Consider the following 24,811-nt stretch of genomic DNA (forward strand, 5'->3'; position numbering starts at 1 on the left):
ATGCGCACGCTCACACATCATGTCTCAGGCAGTTTTTTTGTGAAACATCAAATCACCCAGGTGATTCAGCCCCGCTATAGTCCAGATATAGTGCTTCTACGACTCCTGGCTTTTCCCAAAACTAAAGTCACCTTTGAAAGGGGAGAGACTTCAGACCATTGATGAGATTCAGGAAAATATGACGAGGCAGCTGATGGTAAATGGGTGAACTATGTGAGGTCCCAAGGTGCCTGCTTTGAAGGGGACTGAGGCGTCCTTGTCCTATGGACAATATTTCTTGTATCTTCTTCAGTAAATGTCTCTATTTTTCATAGTATGTGGCTGAATACCTTCTGGACAGACTTCGTATATATTCATTATCTATTCATTAAACACCTGTTCCTTGTTATCACTGACACATGTTTGTACAGAAAAATCTGCCATGAGCCAGGGGAAAAAAAATCTGTTTCCAACAATTTGTTTTGGGCTATGTGACAGTAACAGCCTCAAAGCAAAACTAGAAAACGTAAATTAAAAAATCTAGCCCAACAATATAACTTTTATTAGCCCTATGTCCTAACAAACTGATACAGACTTTGTGATTATAAAAAAAAAAAGTTAGGCCCAGCAAAATGCTTTTTATTAGCACTGTGTGTTAACCAACTTATATAGACTCTGATTATACTACTTTGGATTAAGATGAAATTTATTTTTTTCATAATTCTTTTTGAGTTTTAAATTTTAACCATCCACTGATTACTATTAAATTTTTGTGTTTTAGAACTTGTTAATTTTCTTAAACGTTTCTCCTTTTTCCTTTTCATAAACCAGTTAGGTGTTTTATTTCTCTATTTTGTATCTGAAAAGTATAGTTGCAGTTACTAAGTCACCCTTCAACATATTATTAGGCTCATATTTTGTCGCCTTTCATATTCTTTGCTCATTTTTTTAAATAGGTTTGTCCATCTCTCTATTTTTTATTGATTTAAATGTTTTCTGTATGTTTTTTGGAGGAAAGCAGTCTTTTGTTTATCATAACTGTTGCAAATACTCCACAAAGTTTTGCTTGTCAACCTTATTTTATGCAATTTTTTTTTACTTTACAAAAGTTTTAAATTCTTTCTACAGTCAAATTTCCAAGTATTTTTCTTTATAGTTTCTATGTTTTTTTTTTATCAGGGTTACAAGGGTTTGTTACTTAAGGTGACAACTGTTCCAGTTTTCCTGTTTCCAGGACATAATGTCCTGCATCTCAAGACACCCCTCAGTCCTAAACAAACCAAGGTGTTATCACCTTATCAGTGTTTAATGTAAAAAAAAATTACCTATATTTTCTTCAAGTACTTATTTACTTATTTATTTATATTTAAATGTTTGATTCATTTTATTTTATTTTTTTGTGAGAAATGAGACAGGAATCTGGTTTTATTTAATTTTTTTCAAATGGCTAGCTAGTTCTCCTAATATCATTTATCATTGATATAAATCATCATCTTTCATTCCAGTTAAGAATTTGAATGCCCACTTTTATAAGACACTAAATTTCAATACGTGTAGATGAAGAAACTGAGGTTCAGAAAGTAACGTATTCAGATTAGAGAAGTAATAAATGGAAGAGCCAAAACATCCATTTTCTTATTCTAAAAGTGTTGGTATTTTTTTTTCTATTTTTGTCTCTGCTGAAAGTTTGGGTTTCCAACCAATATGTTGTTTACTGAACATCTAATTCAGCGTTCTCTGTTACTAAATTAATGTCTCTCAAAGTGTAAATCACTTTCATGATTTAAAGTCTAAGAGCATGAAATACATGCTCTACTACTAGGATCAACTGTTGACATGTTTAGAAAGTAAGTATTAATTGTATTTCTTGAGTTTCTTTGTACTTACTAAGTTTTTATGTTAACATAAATAGTGCATCTTGCTGAGTATATGATATTCATACATTCCAAAGGATAATTATACAGTGAATAGCTATGTAAATTAAAAATAGACTATTGCCATTCCTTCTCCAATTATAACCTCAGCCTTTACTGTAAAAGTAGTTATTATCTTTGGGACAATCATCCCCTGTTTTTCTTTACATTTTTCTATCTATGTATGTAGTCCCTAACAATAAAATTAGTTTTGACTATTTTGTACTGTGCATACATGACATCATATTGTGTATGTTATTTTATAACTGTTTTTATTTACTAAGTATTATGTTTGAGATTTATCCATTTTTAAGTTTGTAGTTGTAGTTCATCAATATGAATAATTTTTATCCTAGAATTTCAGATGTTTGCAAAATAGTCTTTTCCCCTGGAAAAATTGTGGTGCAGAAATAACAAACGTGATTTAAAATGCTCTAATATATGTGATATATCTTCACTCAAGTGCCATATGAATGAGAACTACTAGTGGGAGACTCATCATCATCTTAGAAGGCAAAAAAGAAAATATTTCTTTTACTTCCAGTATTTACCATTAAATTAATGTGTTAGTCTTCAGGGAGCTTTCGTAGAGAAAAAGGTCACATGTGCTCTTATTCCAAGCAAAATTCTTATTTGCTATTTAGGAAATAAAAAAATTCGGGGGAAATTGGTGTTGCTTTCAATTATTCCTACAGGGTGATATTTCTTTTTACTTATATAGCAGAAATGACATTAATTAGACCCCCTTCCCCCAAAGTTAGAAAGGTAATGGATATTCTGGCTATCATAGACTCCCACAAGTTCCCAGATCACAATGTGAAAATCGCTGCATTAGAGGAAGAAATGTAATTAGCCTATCTAGATTACAATTCATCTTATTTTCCGGACCTCTGAAAAAAGGAGACAATTTATTTTTATAACTTCTTGATTGAATCCATTCATAACTCGAAAAACTTCTAGGAAATAATACTTTTATTTCTACCCTATACCCACAATATGCAGTTTTCGAGATTGCAGTACAAACATTCACTAACTAAAATGATAAAGTTGATATTTTAAGTTTCTGGGGCCAGAAATTTATAGTAAAGTTTTTTGCACTGTAGTGACTTTACCACGCTGGTGCTTAGAAAAAGTTATGTGCTCAGTGTGGCTAAATGAAAGTTGTTCTGGCAATGTAACTTGAATTTCTGGGTCTTTGTGTGATTAAGATCTCAGCCTTGAAGTTGCATTCATTTATGAAACCTTGACTCTGTAGAAGTATACTGCTTCATTTTTACTGGGTTTAAAACCTCAGTTTGTAATGTTCTTTGAATATCTTTCATGAGTTATTCCTTACAGTCTGTGTTTTGTAAAGGGCATAAATAGAATGTATAAATTCATTTAGTTATCTAAAATGATTCAGGAAAAAAGAAGCAGAGCAAGAAGTAAAACCCATTTCTCTTATATTTTCCAGCCATTGCCTAATCTACAATGGTCCAGCTCTGTATTTTTTGTAATTACTTGAACACTTTTGAAGTTGGAAAGCTTAAAACACCAAATGAAGAATGAAATAATTATATAATTTGGTTTTCCTCATGTAAAATATCAAGATATTGCCACAGATTTCAAAGTATTTCAATGTATTCTGTATTGTTTTTTAAAAGTAGTAAGTTCATTAAATGATAAATAACAATAAAGATGACAAATAAAGATGTGAAGGTCCTAATAAGCAAAAAGAATGACTTTTAATTATTTCAGTGCTGGCATAGAGGCCTTAAATCCTGGAGAGAAATACCAAAAGAAATGTAGACACAAAACTATTCCACATTGTTCTCTTTTACAGCAATATGGTCATCTTATTAGAGCATAGGCAAATATTTTCTGCTACAATTTTGCCCCAATTTAAGGATTTTTTTAGCTTAGAATTTATTTATCAGACTCCTTACTCCTTTGTTTGTATCTCCCTCAAACATGAATGAATTAAAGGGCAGGAAATCTTGCACATTTTAGTTTCTCACCTTTACGCATTAGAAATAATAAATTAAGTAAATATAAAAGTTTTAAAGTATGGCATAATATAAGTTTTGTTTTGGTTAAAAACTATTACTGGTTTTTATTGGAAAGGGTCAAATAACAGAATGCCTGTCTATAACTTTCTAGTAGTATAGCACAGCAGAGCACAGGATTTTTACAAAAGATAAAAAACTGTTTAACATCACTGGGAAACTATGTGCTGTTGCTGAGAGCCGTTTTCCCTGCTACTGGAGGAAGCCTTGGGAGTGTGGGTTTGCGCAGTCATGCCTAGACAATGGCTGTGGCGTGGGTGGTATGTGCTTGCTCAGGCAGATGACACTGATGATTTGGGAAAGGAAATTTATGGTGCTCAAAGTGAGTAAGAGGTTTCGTTAGTAGTAAAATCACAAGACAGTCTTACTTCTTATGACGATTTTGACTTAGATGGAAAAATTTCCTTTTCTCAGTGTTATGGGTTTTTTTTCTGTTTGTACTTTGTTTTGTTTGTATTTATGTGGGTACATGTTCTAATGTTATGTGTATTAAAATCTGATGTTTATGTCCCTTTTATCTAATTTTATTTCATAGTTTGTTCTTTCTATTTTCTAAGCAATCTTTTTGTATATGTCAAAGTCACAGAGATTATCTCCTATGTTTTCTTCTAGAAGTATTAAAGTCTTAGCTTTTACATTAAAGTCAATAATTCAATTTAAGGTATATTTTTGTGTATAGTGTTAACTAAAGGTTAAAGTTCTTTTTTTCTTATAGATATCCAATTATTCCATGATCAGCTGTTGAAAAGACTGCTTTCTCTTTAAATTGCTTTGTTGAAAATTGCTTGACCATATCTGTGTGCATCTATTTCTAGGCTCTCCATTTTGTTGTTTTCAAGTACATGTCTGTCCGTTAACAAATGCCAGACAGCCTTGATTATTGCAACTTCACAGTAAAGCTGAAATTAGGTAGTATAAGCCTTCCAATCTTATTTGTGTTTTAAACATTGCTTTGGCTATTCTAAGTTTACATTTCCATGTAAATTTCAGACTCATCTTCTCAACTTTTACAGAAATGACTACCAGACTTTGATTAAGACTATATTGAATCTATACAACAATTTGAAGAGAATTAACCTCTTATCAATATTGAGTTGTTCTGTCCAAGACCAAGGTATTTTCTCCATCTACATAGGTTTTCTTTAATTTACTCAGTAATATTTTGTAGATTTCAGTGTGTAGGCCGTGAACATTTTTTATAAAATTTATTCCTAAGGTCTTATTGAATATTGTAAATGAAATTTATTTTTAAAATTTCATTTTCCAATTGTTTGTTGCTAGTATATAAAAACACAATTGCTTTAAAATATTAACATTTTACACTATATTCAACCTTGCTATATTCGATTAGTTCTCCCAGTTGTTTTATAGATTCCTAAGAATCATGTCATCTGTAAATAAAGAGTTTTGTATCTTTGCTTCTGATTTATATGCCTTTTTTTTATCCTTGCTTTATTGCAATGACTAGGACCTCTAGTACAATGTTGAAAAGAAGTACTAAGAGCAGACATTCTTGTTTTGTTTCTGATTTCAGAGGGAAATATTTCATTATTAAAAATGATACAAACTTTGGTATTTTCATAGATGCTCTTTAACAGTATGAAGTTTCTTTCCATTCCTAGACTTTTAAAAATCATGAATGAATGCTAAATTGTGTCATTTTTTCTACATCTGTTGAATTGCTCATGTTTGTTTTCCTTTTTTATTCCCCTTATATTGTAATTGTCATTGATTTCTAACTTTACAATCAACCTGCATTCGTGGGAGATATTTCATATGATTATGTTGTATTACTCTTTTTAAACAGTGCTAGATTTTATTTGCTATTATTTTGTGAAAAATTTTTATGTCTTATGGTTATCAAGGTTACAGGTCTTTTTTTTTTTCATTGTAATGTGTTTATCTGCTTTTGATATATGGTTAATTCTACCCTCATAAAGTGAGGAAGGAAGTGTTCCCTCCTTGTCTATTTTCTAAAGGGGTTTGTTTGCGGAACTGATATTACTTCTTCCTTAAGTATTTGCTTAAACTTGTCAGTGAAGCCAATTTGGTGGAAATATTTTTATTAACAAATTCAATTTTTTAAATAGATATAAAGCTATTCGAATGATGATCTTTTTAGTCCCAAATTAGCTTTGAATGCTTCTCAGTGAATTTGTCCATTTCATCTAAGTTACTGGATTTGATTAACATAAAGTAGTTAATATTCTTTTATGACTTTTCATAAATGTATAGTATTATCTATATTGTGTCCCTTATTTCATTCCTGATATTATTGTGTTGTCTCCGTTTTTTTCATAATAAGTCTAGCCATTGGTTTATAAATGTTGAGGATCTTTTTAAAACACTAGCTTTTGATTTTGTTAATGTTCATATTGCTTCATTTTTATTTTGTTGATTTGTGCACTTACCCTTTTTTAGCTTCTTTAGATGGATTTTAATCACTTTTTTCAAATAGCATTTAAAATTATTAATTTCCCTTTATAGGTGAGATCATATGGTATTTGTCTTTCACCCCCTGGCTTATTTCGCTTAGCATGATGCTCTCCAGTTCCATCCATGCTGTCACGAAGTTTAGTAGTTCTTTTTTTCTTTCTGCTGCGTAGTATTCCATTGTGTATATGGACCATAACTTTTTGATCCAATCATCTAATGATGGGCATTTAGGTTGCTTCCAACACTTGGCTATTGTAAATTGTGCTGCTATGAACATTGGGGTGCATAGGTTCTTTTGTGTTGGCGTTTTGGTGTTCTTAGGGTATAGTCCCAGCAGGGGAATCACTGGATCAAAAGGCAGTTCCATTTTCAGCTTTTTGAGGAAATTCCACAGAGGCTGCACCAGTTTGCATTCCCACCAACAGTGTACTAGGGTTTCCTTTTCTCCACAGCCTCGCCAGCACCTGTTGTTTGTTGATCTGTTTATGATGGCCATTCTGACCGGTGTGAGGTGGTACCTCATGGTGGTTTTGATTTGCATTTCTCTGATGGCTAGTGATGCTGAGCATCCTTTCAAATGCCTCTAGGCCCTCTGTAGCTCCTCCTTGGAAAAGTGTCTGCCCAGGTCCTTTGCCCAATTTTTGATTGGATTGTTTGTCTTCTTGGAGTGGAGTCGAGTGAGTTCTTTATATATCTTGGAGATCAAACTTCTATCTGATGTATCATTAGTGAATATATTTTCCCATGGGGTTGGCTCCCTTTTGATTTTGCTGATGTTTTCTTTTGCCATGCAGAAACCTAACCAAGGAAAGATAAGGAAATGATGCAAGGAAAATAAGACCAGCAACACTGAAAGGAAAAGAAATCAACAGAGACAAGAGGGAAGGAGGGAGGGGGGCAGGGAAAAGGAAGGGAAGGGGAAAGTCAAGGAACATATAGCAAGGACTCATGGACAAAACCAAAGGGGAAGAGCTGAAGGAGGGAAGGAGGGAGGGGGCAAGGGAAAGTGGTGGGGGGGAGGCAGAGACAAATGTATTTGAAAAAATAAATTAAAATAAAATTAAAAAATTTATTATTTTCCCTGTAAGCATTGCTTTAGCTGCAAATCACAAATTTTGTGTTGTACAAGGTCTGTCTAGGAGTTATCCAGCCATGCAATATGAAAAATAGAGACATTTATTGAAGAAGATACAAGAAACATTGTACACAGGGCAAGGATGCCTCAGTTCCCTTCAAAATAGGCACCTTGGGACCTCACACAGTTTTCTCAGTTGCCATCAGCTTCACTGTCATACTTTCCTGAATTTTATCAATAGTCTGAAATCTCTTCCCTTTCAAAGGTGATTTTAGTTTTGGAAAAAGCAAGAAGTTGTAGGGGCACCATATCTGGGCTGTAGTAGGACTAAGTCCACCTGGGTGATTTGATGTTTCACAAAAAAACTCTGCATGAGACATGATACATGAGTGGGCATGTTGTTGTGATGAAGATGCCAATTCGAGTTGCCCATAGCTGCAGCCTCCTGAATTATCTGAATAGTTTCCAAAGAGGAATGCTCAAGCTTGATGCAGAATTTGATGCAGATTCATTGCTCTCATTGCTCAGTCATTTTGAATGTGACAGCCACACAGTATACATGCTCACTCAATGGCATCTACCATGCCCACTGACTAGTACAGTGAAGTCTTCACTGTTCATGCATGTGCATTCCAGTCCACTCTCCTTGGCTGCCACATTACAATGAGGTTATGCAAACCATTCTCATGATAGTAATGATGGCTGGACTTTTTCCAGACAGACCTCATATTTTTACTATCATTCAGTTCAAAATCATAATTTCCTTTTAAATTTCTCCTTTGACCAACTTACTTAGAAACATGTTTAATTTCCAAATAATTGGAGGTTTCTAAAAACAGTTTCAGTTTTTAAAAGTTTTTTGAGACTTGCTTTATGGTCCAGAATGTGATTAAAGTTGGTGAATATACCATGTGCACTTGCAAAGAATGCGTATTCTGCAGCTGTTGGGTAGAGGGTTCTAAAAATGTCAGTAGGTTAATGCAGTTGGTAGCCATATTAGTAATTATCTATTGCGATGTAATGAATTCACCCATAACTTAGCTGCATATAGGGAATATGTATTTTAAAGAATATATTTATTTATTTAGAGAGAGGGGAAGCGAGGGAGAAAGAGAGGGAGAGAAACATCGATGTGAAAGAGAAACATCAATTGGTTGCTTCTCATACATACCTTGACTGGGGACTGAACCCATAACCCAGGCATGTGCCCTGACCAGGAATCGAACGGGCACTTTTACTTTGCAGGACAATGCCCAACCAACTGAGTCACATTGGTCAAGGCAGGAATTTGTATTTTAAAAGATAAAACACATTATAAGTTGATACTGATATTTTTGATTCAAATTTAGTACTTAGGGTTTTTACTTAAATTTATTCATTTTTACATCTATAACTTTTCTCCCACATTGAAAGATTGAATGGTGCCAATGTAATAACTCCTTTTATTTATCTCTCAAAACATATAGACCAATTTGAGAATAAAAATACCAAACACTGCCATCAAGAAAATGATTATTGAAAATAGTTTTTGTTTTGCATTTTTGTCATTATGTTCCATAGAGGCATACAGTGACATCACTATGTTTTAAAAGTCACTTGGGTGGTTCCTCTATAAGTGATTATCCAACCAACTCTACATGCACTTAGGTTCAATTGCATCATTTTTAAAATAGTTTTAGTGTTTACAAAAATTTGATTATGTTTTATAATTATGTAAAATGGTTATATGGTTCCAAAGTCAATTCTATAAAATCAAGTACAGTCAGAGATATCTTATTTCTATTCCTGTCCCATTTTATTTTTTGTTTTGAAATTATAAGCAAGAAAAGAAACAAAACACACTCACTTATATCTCTCCCTTCATGTCCTAGATTAATAATAACATACTATATAGACTTTTATCTATCCTACTTCTTTAACTTAACAAATGTATCTTAGATGTCACTTCATAATTGTTTATGGAGCTATCCCTCATTCTTTTAAAGAGTTTCATTGTCCTTCATTTTGTGGGTGTACTGTGGATTAGACAACTAATTCCTTATGGGTGGCTATTTGGATTATTTCTAAAAGTCTTGCCATTACCATGTTGAATGAATAGTCCTGTGTATATAATCTTTTCATACTGTTGCCAGTGCATCTTTGGGATAGATTCCAAGAACTGATATTGTTGGATCAAAAGGAAAATAAATATGTAACTTTTCTATATATTGTCAAATTTTCCTTGATTAAAGTTGTAACATTTTACATTCTCATCAGCAGTCTATAGACATTCCTATCTTTCCACAGCTTTGCAAATAGAGTATGTTGTCAAAATTTTGTATTTTGACAATCTTTTGGTGGTGAAAGATGGTATTTATATATAGTTGTAAATTGCGTTTTTCTTACTGCATGAATGGTGTTGAGCATCTTTCTATATGATTAAGAGACATTTGCACTTTTTTTCCTATAAAGTAGCTGCTGATATCTTTAGTCCAGTTTGCTATAGGGTTGTGTTGACCTTTATTTTTAACCCAGCTTGAGACAGCCACATGCAGGAAGCTGTGTAAGCCAATCTACTAAGCTTTGAGAATGCAGAAAGAACAACACAGGTGAACACCCCTGCTCTCAATTTAGTGAAAGAGTGATGGGTTTGACCCATGAATTTGTACAATTTTCTCAAATTCTCTTAACTATTTCCAGTTCTGATCCAAAATTCATGTGCTTGAATCTACAGGCCATGATAATTCTGATTCTATGGACCTGCCATTTGATGTAGTTTTCCAGGTTTTTTGTCTTTCAGTGTTCCCATAAAAATATGGCTTGGACTTGCTTCATCAACTCTCAATTTATGTAGCATTGGATAGTCTATATATCCTAGCATATTTCTTAAGAGCCAAACCTTGGTTTCTAGTCACTGCAGTTAACACCTGCCTGTGTAAGAATAATGGGGCAACTGGAGCAGCTAAAATGCTGGGTGGCCTTGGCCAAATTGTTTCATCACTGTGAGTCTACATTTCTTTATGTGTAAAATGAAGATAATAATACCTGTCAGGATAGAGAGATTGAAATAAAAAAAATAAGCAAATTACCAAAAAGACTTGTTTTTTAAGTGTAAGTGCTCAAAAAGTATTGCTTTAGAAGAATGTTTTATTAAAGAAAATAGTAACCAAGAGGGTCACTGGATTCAAAATTTCTCCATAAAAGCACTGTGCATTAAATTTTATCCTAAAATGTTTCTCTTTGCTAGTCAGATACGCTCACTGTAGATGCACTCAGAGTGTATCACTTCACTGTGAAAACTATCTAGGAGCTTGTGCCTTCCACACTTAGAGCCTGCCAATATCCAACCTCAACTCTAATCACACACCCAATTTTTCTCACTTTCTGGCAATATTGAAATGTTTGTAGTTCTTTGAAAATCCCATGTGACTTTACACATTTTTCTAAATGCCATTCTTTCTGTGTGCAATTTTCTTTTTTCTTGTATCTTCCTGGAAAGCTCCTCATCTGCTAAGATCCAGCTCAAATATCTTCTATTGTAAGGAGTCTTCCCTAATCTCTCATGTGTACTCTCTTAGATTAAATGTCTCTTCTTTTTAACTTCTGGACATTATGCATACTTCTATCATTACACTGAAAACTTTACATTATCATTTTTTACATAGCTGCTTCCTGGCCTGGACCTTAAGCTCTTAGAGAGAAGAGGTATTGTTTATTATTATGGTGTTTCTGTGCCTAGCAAGTACATTGCCAGTAGTTACTGCTCAAAATATGTTTATAGTGATTGCCATTTAGAGTTTGCCTTGTAAAATATGAAATTGATAGATAATTGTTCACATATTGTAATTTTAACAATGTTTAGGAAAACCCTTTTTTTGTTTCATGCCAGCATCTAATCAACACAACACTACTAATCTTTTCCTACCTTGTCATTAGTTCCTAAAAATCTGTAACAGATAATAAAATCCTTTCTCCACAGAGATCGATTAATTGAATATAAGCCTGGGGGAAGAAATACTTTGATTTAAATATCAAGACAGGAAGGTAGTGAGAGGCATTCTGGGCTTGAAGTAAGAGGATAACAAACAGGCAGGAAGATCAGACCAAAAGTTCATACTGGCACAATTTTTTTTGAGACTTCTGTTGCCTGTCATAATTTGTGTTTTCATTGACAACTGCAATCCAAAAATGGCTTCAAGAATGTGAAAAAAATGTGGTTTTGACTAGGAATCAGAAACACTAATATATATTTCTCTCTCTACCCTATTTCAGGGTACATAAGTGCAGGAATGGGAAGTTTTGCTACATCAAGCAACTCAACGCACCAAATGGGCCAGAACAATAACAGTTTGGGTAATGCTCATCTTTTAATGATAATTCTAATAGGAGAGTGCTTGACACTTGTACAGTTTTTACATTTTAGGATGTTTAATTGTTGAGTATGCATTTATAGATTGTATTGTCTAAAGATACTACTTATGTTTAAGATTATTGGTAAATTTTTTATTCTGAAATTATTTTTCCACTTATTTATTACTATTTCAAGAATATAATCACTAAACAATGTTCAAAATATTTTTCACTCAATTTTTGAAAGAAAGAAGGTGAAGGGATTAGCCAAGGAACATACAATGCATAACCTGTAGACACAGACAGCAGTGTGGTGGTGGCCAGAGGGGAGGGAGTTGAGGGCTGGGTGGAGGTGGGCAAAGGGGGGGCAATGGGGACATCTGTTATAGTCCCCATTACAATGAAACAATAAAAAATAAAGTTAAAAAAGACAAGTTGGTTTCATATGAAGAAATTAAAGAAAGGGCACAGGAGTATTGATTAGATGCTTTAAATAACAGCTGCTTAGAAAAACCAGATTATTGCAGAGGTCTGTTTGCTGTTCATTTCTAAGACCTTCACTGAATTTCTTTGTTTATTTTTTAATGTGGTAGAACTGGCTGCAAAATTAGAATGGAGCAAGAGTATATTTTTATAGCCAGAGGGTTCATAAATGCTTATAGAATGGTTCAACCCAGAAGAAGAAATTTTTTAAGCCCTTAAATGATAAGGAATATTTTTAAAATCATTGTTGTTTTAAAAAACAATTCCACAAAACAGAAGTGTTTCAGAAATCAAATTTCAAGTAGATTAGGGCTACTTTGATGTCAGAAATACCTCACTGTAAAACCCAAAGAAAGGGATGCATGGGGATCTCGAGAACTATGGAATTAGAAATTTGAGCTAGGTGAAGACTGTTATTTTTTTTCTCTCTATCTCTTTATCCCACACCTCCCACCACCCCATTCTGCCTCTGTTTCTTTATTCCCAATGTAGATGTATTAGTCAGGATTTCTCAAAAACAAAACAAAAACCAGAACAACAACATATGTGTGCATGTGTGTGTGTGCACGCACGTGAGCGTGTGGGGGGAGAGAGAGAGAGAGAGAGAGAGATTGATTTATTTTAAGGGATTGGCTCATGTGATTATAAAAGCTTGGCAAATCCAAAATCTGCAGGTTGGGCCAGCAGCCCGGAGACTCAGAAAAGAGATGTAGTTCAAATGTGAAGGCAGTTTGCTGGCAGCATTCCCTTTCCCAGGAAGTCAATTTTCTTTTGAACTAAATTTTATTGATTATGCTATTACAATTGTATAATTTTTTCTCGCCTTTATTCCTCTCTGCCCTGAACCCCCCCTCCCACCAGCATTGCCCCCCAACCTTAGTTCATGTCCATGGATCATACTGTAAGTTCTTTGTCTTCTCCATTTTCTATACTATTCTTAACCTCCCCTTCTCTGTTTTGTACCTACCACTTATGCTTCTTATTCCCTGTACCTTTTCCCCCATTCTTCCCCTCGGCCTCCTCATTGATAACCCTCTATATGTTCTCCATTTCTGTGATTCTGTTCCTGTACTAGATGTTTGCTTAGTTTGTTTTTGTTTTTAGGTTTAGTTGTTGGTAGTTGTGAGTTTATTGTCATTTTACTGTTCATAGTTTTGATATTCTTTTTCTTAGGTAAGTCCCTTTAATATTTCACATAATAATGGCTTGGTGATGATGAATTTCTTTAACTTGACTTTATCTGGGAAGCACACTCTCTGCCCTTCCATTCTAAATGAGAGCTTTGCAGAATAGAGTAATCTTGGACGTAGGTCCTTGACTTTCATGACTTTGAATACTTCTTTCCAGCCCCTTCTTGCTTGTAGGGTTTCTTTTGAGAAATCAGCTGTAGTCTTACTGTCTCCTTTTCTCTTGCTGTTTTTAAGATTCTCCCCTTATCTTTCATCTTGGGTAATGTAAGTATGATGTGCCTTGGTGTGTGCTTCCTTGGGTCCAACTTCTTTGGGACTCTGAGCTTCCTGGACTTCCTGGAAGGCTATTTCTTTCACCAGATTGGGGAAGTTCTCCATTAGTTTTTCAAATTAGTTTTCAATTTCTTGCCCTTTGTCTTCTCCTTCTGGCACCCCTATGATTTGGATGTTCAGACATTTAAAGTTGTCCCAGAGGTTTCTAAGCCTCTCCTCATTTTTTTGAATTCTTGTTTCTTCATTCAGTTCTGGCTAAATGTTTACTTCTTCCTTCTGCTCCAAATCATTGATTTGAATTTCAGTTTCCCTCCCTTCACTGTTGGTTCCTTATATATTTTTCTTTATTTCACTTTGCATAGCCTTCTCTCTTTCTTCTATTTTGCGACCATACTCCCCCATTTCTGTGGGCATACAGATTACCAGTGTTTTGAACTCTGATAGGTTGGCTATCTCTTCATCGCTTAGTTGTATTTCTTTTGGAATTTTGATCTTTTCTTTCATTTGGACCATATTTCTTTGTCTCAGCACTCCTGTTACATTGTAAGTGGCGGAGCCTTATGTATTCACCAGGATGTGGAGACCCATGTTGCTGCGTTGTGGCACTGTATGTTGGGGAGGGATCAGAGAGGAAACTATGCTGCTTTCCTGGGTCTCTCCCTGTTTTCTGTCACTTCCCCCACTACCCACAAACAAATTGGGCCCTTCTAGTGCTGATTCTCAGGTGGGTGGGTTTTTGTACGTTCTAGTATCCTGTGGGTCTCGCCAACGAACACTCCTGTGAGGCTGGGAGTTTTCCCATGGCCGCAACCACCACAGGTTTTTACAGCCAGGGGTTTTGAGACTTTCCTTCCCTGTGCTGAAACTCTGGGTTGCACTGTCTTGCTCCCCTTTTGTTATTCCCAGTTTATCTCCACACATATGGGGGACCACCTAGCCTGCCAGCAGCCACCTCATTTGCCTGGTCCTCCAGGTGCCACCTTGCCACATGTCCTCTCCACCCTAGCTGCCCATCTCCATCTCTCCTACCAGTCTGGATGAATGTTTATTCTTTAACTTCTTGGTTGTTGAACTATCATAGAGTTTGATTTTTCTGGCAGTTCTGGTTGTTTTTTGTTTTTAAATTTGTTGTTGTTATGCATTTGGTTGTGTGAGGAGACATAGTGTATCTACCTATGCCTCCATCTTGACCAGAAGTTGATGTCTCTTTTTAGTATTTTTAAAAATTAAGGCCTTTGACTGATTACATGAGGCCCATCCACATTTGATAAAGCATTAATTGGCTTTACTTAAGCTTACTGATTTAAATGTCAATATCATCTAAAAATATCATCAGAAAAAGCCCTAGAATACTGTTTAACTCAATATTTGGGAAATTTGGCCTAGCCGAGTTGCCATAAAATTAACCATTTCAGTAGGAAAAATGGTGAAGGAAGAAGAATGAACTATTATTCTCAGTTCTGGTTTCAGAATTCTAAAGAAGATATTCAATTTGATCAGTTGGGTAAGGGGACCATGACTGGACCAAACAACTTAAATCACAGTAATTAGCCTAGCTCATGTGAGGTACCCATGATGGGCCAATCCACTGTGGCTAGGGAAGGGACAGAGGCAGGCTTACCTTAGACAAAATAGTAGTCAAGTACTAAACAAGGTGTCTCATAAATGGGAAATCATTGATTAATAGCTTATGAGTGTAATTTTCAAACGTTAATATATTATTTCATTAAGTGATGAAATAACTTTAATTTGTTTGGTAAGTCATTTAATGTAATTTAGTTATGGTTAACTAATTTTCTATCAAGTTGTATATAAGTTTTGTGGAGAAATAGTGGCTTCCCCTTCACTGAACTACCTGAAATTGATTTCATTTACTTTTCTCTAAATATTTTTCTAGCTTCTTCTGTGGACGGGAAGCAGAAACATTCAAAACTTCCTGCAGATGGTAATATACTATTTTTGTTTTTTTTCCTTTAGAGGGAAAACTGAAGAAAGAGAGTGTTGAATTTTCTTAGAAACATAGTCGGTGGTAGGTCTGAGGGCCAGCCTGGTGCCCAGTATAGGAATGTGGTGATCTGAATGCTGTGGTGGGAGGGACCCTGAATGACACTGCCCCTCCTCCCGCAAAGCAGTCGAATTCTGTTTGGAAATTATGGAGCTTTCTCCCCCAGGCACTGTGCTAGGCTTTACAGGGAACACAAAGATGAGCAAGACGAACAAGACTGTGAGAGAGCCCTCAGGGAGCTCAGTTTTCTGGGGGCACACAGACATGAGCAGTGTGATCATGTCAAGTGTACCAGGAGTCTGGAGGAGGGAGCTGTTAGCACCAAGGCTCAGAGAAGGCTTCACAGAGGGTGCATCACATGAAGTGGGTCTTAAAGGAAGACGAGTATTATAGTAGACGAAGAACTTTTGCAGGGCCCGCCAGACCACAGGAACAACGTGAGGGAAGACATATAAATGCACTTGTGCTTGGTCTTTTCTTTCTGAAGGGTGGGAGCAATGTAGGGAGTGATAAGATTGGAAAGGTGAGTCAATTTGAGAAAGGGCTTTCAAAGTCAATATAAAGGCACTTAAATGTTTTCTTCAGGAAGTGAGAGATCCCTGAAGGGTGTCTGAGCTGAGTGAATCACATCTGTTTTATAGAATGATGGGCCTGGTTCATCATTCTAGTGTCAGGTGTGAACTGAAGACAGGAGAGTTTTGAGACAGAGACAGAAGTTCGGAGCCTTTTGCAGGATCTAGGTGCATGACGATGGGGATTTAAACTAGAGGATGGTAGTGAGAAAAGAATGGCAATGCCCAAAGGTCAATTGGATGTAGTCTGTGTGCATAAGGCTGGGTGAGAGGAGGAGATATTTATAGACAAAGGATCCAGGTAAGACAGGCTCTGAGTGCTGGTTCTGGAGAAAATACGAGAATCTACCCTCTCTCTCCTCAGTGAAGTAGGAGGTGAAATCATTCTAGCTGATTGGAAGTGATGGAGAATAGTTGTGCAGACAGGTGCCAAACCCACCGAGTACAGGGGAGTGACTGGCCATTGTACATTATCAGTACAGGCATTAACAAGGAAAAAGGGGGGCAGAGAAAGGGTGAAATAATAGCAACTCTGCAAGAACTATCATAAAGGAGAAGGGTGGTTGATTGAAAGTTATAGAAAGGAAGAAGGTGAAAGAACATCCACTGTGCTTAGATTCCTCACCATTGGAGTTACTATTTTGGATACTGTGGCCCTGTTAAAATGCATATGTCTCTATGATTGGCCAGTACTTTCTTTCTAGAAAATAGAGTCAGATCCAGAGGATAAATATGAGGCAAAAAGATGAAAGCCTTGTAGTGTTTACGAGCTAAAGTTCCAACTCCTGTGAGAACATAAGAGGGCTTTCGCAACTTGCTTCCTCGCAAGTCTTTTCCTTCTGGTTTTGTCTTCAGCCTCTTTCCTTGTGCACATGTCTGCTTACCCACATCTAACTCTAGTTGTTCCCAACAAGCCATGTCTTGCTCGCCTCTAAGCCTTTGCCAAGTTGGAGTTTCCCTCTGTAAGGGGATGCCATCTGCTTGAGTTTAACTGCCACTCAGATCTGCGTTAAAATCCTCCCTCTTCCCCACCTAGTTAAATGATCATTGGTTGTAAAATTCAAAGGCCTGAGTACATCACAGAAGAGGCAGGTGACACCAACAGAGGAAAGGAGAGATATCAAATGCAGAGTTTAGCACAAGCAAGCTCAGCTGATGTAAAAATTTTGCCCCAGCACAGCTGTTTCGGTTCATGTTAAAGTGATGAAATTATGGACACCTCTGTTGCAGGTGGTTGCAGCAGGTACACCTCATCACCTCTCAGCAAACCCCTACCAGTCATGGACACATTATGTCAATTTATGGGAAAAATGTGAGCTTCCATGTTGAATACTACTTGCAGGTTGCGGGCTTAATTTTTACTTTAAAAGATGGAGAAAAGGAGTCACCATCTATATTTAATCCTCATAATTAGAGTGATTATATGGGAACAAAATATGTGATGAAAGTTTACAGTTGAACTCTGGGAGTAACAAGAAGTATTGAAGGAAGGAAAATCTGATTTTGCCATCTATCTTATTCCCCGCCCCCATTTTTTTATCTTATTCAAGCTAAATGTCATCTTAGTTTTAATTTTATTTTTAATCCTTACCTGAGTATATGTCTATTGATTTGAGAGAGAGAGCGAGAGAGATAGATAGAGAGAGAGAGAGAGAGAGAGAGAGAAAGAGAGGGAGGGAGAGAGAGAGATGTGAGAAACATCCATAGGTTGCCTCCCATATACACCCAGACCAGGGAGTGAACCCAGAAACTTTTGGTATATGGGATGATGCTCTAACCAACTGAGCCACATGGCCAAAGCCATCTTAGTTATTTTTAATACTATTTACTTTCCATAGTTGTGTTTGTCTGAAGTGTTATCCTTAGGGGCAAGCATTTGGATTTGATATTACTAATTTATTTTCTCTCATCAAAATTAGAAGGATACAGCCATATCACTATTTATTCCATTTTCTACCCTGAGGAGCTTGAGTTATAAAATATAATAGTCTCTGATGAAAAGATTCATTGTCCTGTCTTTCAGTTGAGAATTTTGTTTTCTTGTTTTTTTCCATAGAAATTGAAACTCCTGAATTTATTTCAAAATACTTGAAAAAATGTCTCACACGTGTAATACATACTGTTGACCTAATAACTCATAATATGAGAAGATGAGTTAATCTTTAAATTCGGTTTAATATGTTATATATACTTTATGAATGTTTAATTTTTTAATAGAAGCCTAATAACTTGGATTAGGACCACCAGCAGTGTTCTAGTAAAACTTTATGTAATGTGTTATGGAAAATTTAACACATGAAGTTCTTTACTAAGCTTTCCTTTTACCATTCTTTGTATGTGTGTCTATGTTGTCCAGTTAATACTTCCCTAACTGTATTGGAGGATACAAAGGCTGTGCTCTTTTGCCCTCCTGTCCTGTTGACAAAAGCAGTTGTAACAACATGGGAAATAATCCTCAGAGACAAGCCTCCCTGCATCAAAGCCCACAGGAGAGATAAAAATGAGACCGCAGAGGCAAACTGTACTGACGAGAGAATAACCTGGACCTACAGACCTGACCAGAATGTTGCCCTTCAGATTGATCCAGTGGTCATCGCTCATGAGGGGTTTTACATGTGTCAAGTGGTAACACCTGATGGGAATTTCCATCGTGGATATTACCTCCAAGTGTTAGGTAAGGGACATACATTGCGTTGTTTCAGACAACCAGATTTGGGAAAGAAATAAATGCCTGTTTAAGTTCCCTATCTAATGTGTTAAGACTAAAGCATTTTCTCCTCCATCTCTGCAGTGACCCCTGAGGTGACCCTGTTTCAAAGCCAGAATAGAACTGCGGTGTGCAAGGCAGTTGCAGGGAAGCCAGCTGCTCATATCTTCTGGACCCCAGAGGGAGATTGTGTCCCTGAGCATAAATATTGGGAAAATGGCACAGTGACTGTCCAGAGTACATGCTTCTGGGCAGAGAGCAATGTATCTGCCGTGACCTGCTTTGTTTCCCACGAGGCTCGCAACTGGAGTAGGTCCATAGAGCTGAAAGAAGGTAAGTAATTCTAGTCTTGTGTTTGATCTTTCCAATCTTACAGATGATTTATGGTAAGAAGGCAGAGAATGTGGAGAGAATTTCACTCAAGGATGTTCTCCCTACCCTCTGCATTATCTCCTTCTCCTACATCAAGAATGTATCTAGAAGAATAATACAGAAATTTGTTGTAGGAAGCCATATTTAGAATGAGGTTTAATCTTTAATAATATAAATAAAAACAATTTAATGTTCATTTCTATCTGGTAGTAAATTGGCTTGAGTAGTGTACTTTTAAATGAATATGTAGGGTTTTAGTAGAAGGATAAAGTGTAACTTTAAACAAAATCTGATACTTTTACCAGAAGGATACAGTCACCCATGACTTTTCTTCACAAAATTTTAGTCTAGTAGAATTTTCTTCTTCAGGCTCTTGCTAAACTTTTTTAAACATAACATTCATGATTAGTTCATCGTTGTTCAGTTTTACTAATCTCTTCTTCCAGTCTACTCCCTTTGGTTATTAAGAAATCAAATATTATTTTAATCACCACACACATAAAGTCAAGTTGTTTGTTATGTTTATAATGAAAAGATGAGCTCTTTCCCTGATTCTCCACCTCTCTCTCTCCATCCTAACCCAACTCCCTAGGAACAAGTATATTAAAATCTTTAGGTGTTTTTTTTTTCCTTACCAGGAAATGAATGATGAGTGCTAAATCAAGAGATAAGTTCATACTTTATGTTTTGATTATTAGGTAGTCCATCGGTCCCATTTTTTTCCCTTAAATACTTCTCTTCTTGGGTGTTTACATTTTCTTGTTCTAAATTAGAACAGATTGGCCGTTAGACCTACTGCACAGCTATCGTCCTCAACGTCCTCTTTTCTTGGATCCTCTGCTTGATTCCATGTCTATTTAATCTGAGTTCTTTCTGCCTTCCAGTCATTTACTAGTTTTAATGTCTTTCTTTCACATATGATGCTTTCCCTCACTCTTTGGTAATCCTTTGTTATCCATTCATTTCAATGTGAACATTCAAAAGTGAGCTGATTAGAACTTATGTTACCTGTGGATCGGCTTGTCAAACAGTTAATTTCAATAGGGTGAAAACGTGGTAAATAAATTTTAAAAAATAATTGGGGATTCCTTCTTTACCTGAAAGCCTTTTCTCTGAGGCTGTTCAGGTTCTGCAGAAAACAACTCCAGGCTCTTGTTTTAGAGGAGTTAGTCCGGCGCTGTCAGTGTTCTGAGAGCAGGGAGAACCAGGGATGCCTGTGTGGCAGTTCAGAACTCCGACTTGCCTTTAATACCTCTCTTCAGAATGGCACCTCATCTCCACCCTCCGTTTGTGTCTGGACTCTTGACTCTAGAGCCTCTCCAGTTCATCTTCTCTGGGTTAAACTTCCTGTTTTCTCTTGGTCAAAAGGTATAGTGACCTGGCTGCACATAGTGGGAGATTTGGCGGCTCCCTGTTTTTAATGCAGACCTTCAAAGAAGCCTCCAACTCTTAGCCCGCATCTTCCCTTCCCATATACCTCTTTTTCTATGTTTAGTCTAGAGTATTCCTGAATTTCTGTGGGCACCAAGGTTTTTTATTTATCTTACTTTGAATTATTTGCCATTCTTCTGTTCATTTTTCATTTAAAAACAATTTGAAATACGTCGTATGTTCTTGACTTCATCCATGTTTTCTTTGTCTTGCAAGTGTATACTTTAAAAAATTTCTTTACTGATATTTTAATAAGTATTAAGAAGGGAGATGTGACAAACCCATGTGTTTGAACTGCCTCTTTCCAATACTCTTTCTTAAAGTGCTGTTTTTGTTTTTAAGGAGTTTAGCAATATTTACTGAGAAGAGTAATTGTGCCCTGGTTATGTACGGAATCTGACCACCCAGTAGCACAATATGATGTCATATTTATAGAATCTCAGAATTCAAGGGGCCGCATGTCCACTCCCACACAATGCGGGGATCTCCTATGTCTTCCCTGCGGGGGATCTTTAGCTTTTGATGGCGCACTTCCAATGAAAGAGAACACAATGAAGGAGAGAGTTTCAAAACAAGGTTGTTATTTTAAACTGTAAAACCACGTGTTTCTTTCCTAATGAAATATCGAAAAATCCCATGTTTAAACACAAAATATTAAAGGAAGGTGGAGGGATTGGATGTCAGCCTGCTCCACCCCTACTTCATTGCCTTCTGCTGCCTTCAAAATTAGATTTCTCCAGCTACCTCCCTTACAACTTTCTATTTATTTCTGAATCCTGAAGATGTGAAATACTGCTATTATTATAACAGAGAGATCAAAATTTTACATCTCTGCTATAGCAATTCACCGTTCAGTAATCCGTAGAGCAACAAAATTCTGACATAAGATGATGTCTTGATGGAAACTGTAGTCTCAATTGATAAAATAGTTTTATTTTAATGATTGATCGGTCAGAAGTGTTTGAAATAAAATTGCAGAAATGAATTTCATGTACTGTGCAACATCCTTGAACCATGTATATGTATATGAACTTTATTTTTTTAATATATTTTTATTTTTTAAGAGAAGTTTTAGGTTCGCAGCAAAATTGAGTAAAAAATACTGAGAGTTCCTATACACCCCCAGCCCCAACACATGCACACAATGCCCTCTATCTACATCCGCTGCACCACAGTGGTCCATTTGTTATAATAGATGAAGCTACATTAACACATCATTATCACCCAAAGTCCATAGTTTACCTAGGGTTTAGTCTAGGTGCATATTCTATGAGTTTTAACAAATGTATGAATGACATATTCACCAGAGCAGTTTCACTGTCCTAAAAATCCTCTGTGCTCCACCTATTCATTTCTCTCTTCACCCTAACCTCTAGCAACCCCTGATCTTTTTTACTGTCTCCATCGTTTTGCCTTTTCATGATATGGTGAAATCATACAATATGTAGCCTTTTCAGACTGGCTTCTTGCACTTAGTAATATGCTTTTAAGCTTCCTCCATGTCTTCTCATGGCTTAATGGAGCATTTCTTTTTAGTGCTAAATTATATTAAAGCATGTATTTTTGTGTCTATATATACAGGTGCCAACACATCAGAAAGCTTAAAAATTCTATTTATCATCCTCCCTATTTTTATCTTGGTCATCATGGGATCCATTTGGCTTTTGAGAATCATTGGCTGCAGGTATTGACTGATATTTTCTTCTTCTTCTTCAGCTTTATTGGTTTAGGAAGGGGTTGTGATAAGGGGATTTGACTGCATAAAATTGAGATGTTAATGATCTTATTAAATTAAGATGTTAAAATTAACATCATTTTTCTCATATTCTGAAGGTGTTAGACTTGGACTATTCTAAATGGTGAGAGGGATTTTGCTAGTTTACCTAGGCATGAAAGCATAGTGAATTAGGCCATTTAGGGCAGGATTTTGGGAAAGACAGTGCATACTAATTTACTATTTGGGAAAAGAATTACTGTAATTCATTTTTTGTACCAAAGAGCAGGTGTCACACATGTTCTATTACAGCAAGCTCCTGTTGCATAATTTAACTTCCTTTTCCAAAATCCAGAATTATCTTGTTTGTGTGTGTTAACTACAAGCAGTTTTCTTCACTCATTTCTAATTGTTCATTTCTGATTCATTATGGCTACTATCAAAATGAACCATAATTGTCAATAGTATACCGCTTTGTTTTTACATTTTCAATGTAAATAATAATATTTCCTGTGATTCTATCCAACTTATTTTTATTTTTACAGAAAATGTAAATTGAAGAAAACAGATCCTACCCCAGTTGAGGAGGTAAGATGAGACTTAAAAGAATATTTGTAAATTTTAAGCCATGTAGTTTGAAAATCTAGCCACATAATTTGTAATTTTTGTCAATATTAATGTTTTAGTTGAAAAGCAAAAATTCTCATTTTACAATGCTAATAGTTAGTTGTGCTTATTTTGTTAATTATCTACCAAGTATTACTGCATTGAGATAATACCTTAAATCCATATTTTTGTTTCATGAACTGCATCTTACAAAAGATACAATGTTTGCTTCATTCAGACTTTAATCTTTAGGGAAACTGAATTGATGTTTTCTCCCTTATGAAACCATCTCTAATTCTTAACTTTCTTTTTTAAATACCATCATCATTTCCCTCTTACCCAAGCTTAAAACCTATTCTCCTCCCTAATCTCTTCTAACCAGTAGCTTACTAAGTATTTGTTCCTCTTCCGTGAAATAGTTCTCATATCACTTCATTCTTCTTCATCTCTACTCTCACTCAGTCTTTATCATCTGACACCAGGAGTTATTTAATCAATAAACATTTTTTGATACAACATTAAAAAAGTCTTGCTCTATGGTCATATAAGCCCAGAGACACAAATATAAACACTCTTGGTAGATATTAAAGCTGTGGGCTCCTGTTACCAAAACATAGGTAGTTTCTATAATGATTTTTGGCTTTTTTAAATTGATTTTGACTTTGAAATTTTTCTTAGGATGAAATGCAGCCCTATGAAAGTTATATGGAGAAGAGTAATCCACTCTATGATACTACAAACAGGGTTCTGAAGATCTCTCAGATGTTACAAAGTAAAGATGATAGTATGAGTCTCCATACTTTATAAATTGCTGGAATCTAGCATAAGGAGAAATGAATCAAGATAAAATACAGTACAGTTACTGTTTTGATTTTCTTAGAGTTCTGGAAAGGAAGATCTATTTTGGAATTAGTTTTTCAAAGATTTTTAGAAGACAGAGATGTTCTAAAGAATTTGCTTTCATATCCTTATATAGTTGAAATTTTAGAATGTTAGCTGTGACCAGCGAGTTCTCTGTAGAAGTGATATTATTACAAAGAAAGCACATGCTCATGATAAAATATTCAAATTGTTCAGTATGGTAAATAGTAAAAACTGTTTTACTCAAGAAATACTTCTGCAGAAGAAACAATCATTAACAAGTTTTGTGTATTTTCTCAGAAAATTTCTATGTGCCTATGACATATTTATTTACCTGTTGTATTTGTGTATATTTACATGTATACTTACATATACATACTTATATCCTTATCAATACACAAATGAGAAAATGATACAATGCTGTTCTGTACTTATAGAAAGCTAATAATACAATATGTCTTGGAAATCTTTTATCTTTTATTAACACAAGCAGAGCTACCTCATTCTTTTTAATGGCTACATAACATTTCATTGTATGGTTGTACTGTAATTTAATCAACTACAACTCTAGTAATGGAGAGATTGTTTTAAGTTTCATTTATTTGTTTGTTTTGCTATTATAAAAAAATACCATACAGAATGTTTCTTGTGGATATGTATTTGAATTTTTTTAGTGTATTTATAATTTCCTTGAGTGGAATTTCCAGGTCAAAGGGTTTGTGCATTTTTATTATTGATCGGTATGTCAAATTGTATCTATTTACATTCTCTTCAATGGTGTTTGAATGTGCCTCTCCTTATACTGTTATTTTAATATCTA

The 24,811-nt window shown here is 35.4% G+C and overlaps 1 protein-coding gene across 1 annotated transcript in view; it reads left to right on the forward strand.

Moving 5' to 3' along the window:
- Positions 1–24,407, forward strand: part of CD200R1 (CD200 receptor 1) — a 37,496-nt gene extending 13,089 nt beyond the window's left edge. The window contains exons 3-9 of the mRNA XM_054577223.1: positions 11,700–11,780; positions 15,621–15,668; positions 18,657–18,974; positions 19,092–19,340; positions 22,392–22,494; positions 23,070–23,112; positions 23,809–24,407. Of these exons, the coding sequence (XP_054433198.1) occupies positions 11,700–11,780; positions 15,621–15,668; positions 18,657–18,974; positions 19,092–19,340; positions 22,392–22,494; positions 23,070–23,112; positions 23,809–23,937 (971 nt within the window). The 3' untranslated portion in view covers positions 23,938–24,407. The remainder of the gene's footprint in view (positions 1–11,699; positions 11,781–15,620; positions 15,669–18,656; positions 18,975–19,091; positions 19,341–22,391; positions 22,495–23,069; positions 23,113–23,808) is intronic.
- Positions 24,408–24,811: the final 404 nt, after the last annotated feature.

This window comes from Pteronotus mesoamericanus, unplaced genomic scaffold (genome assembly GCF_021234165.1).
Source record: "Pteronotus mesoamericanus isolate MK-2021 breed Mesoamerican mustached bat unplaced genomic scaffold, CSHL_Meso_final contig_42, whole genome shotgun sequence".
Lineage (NCBI taxonomy): Eukaryota > Metazoa > Chordata > Mammalia > Chiroptera > Mormoopidae > Pteronotus > Pteronotus mesoamericanus.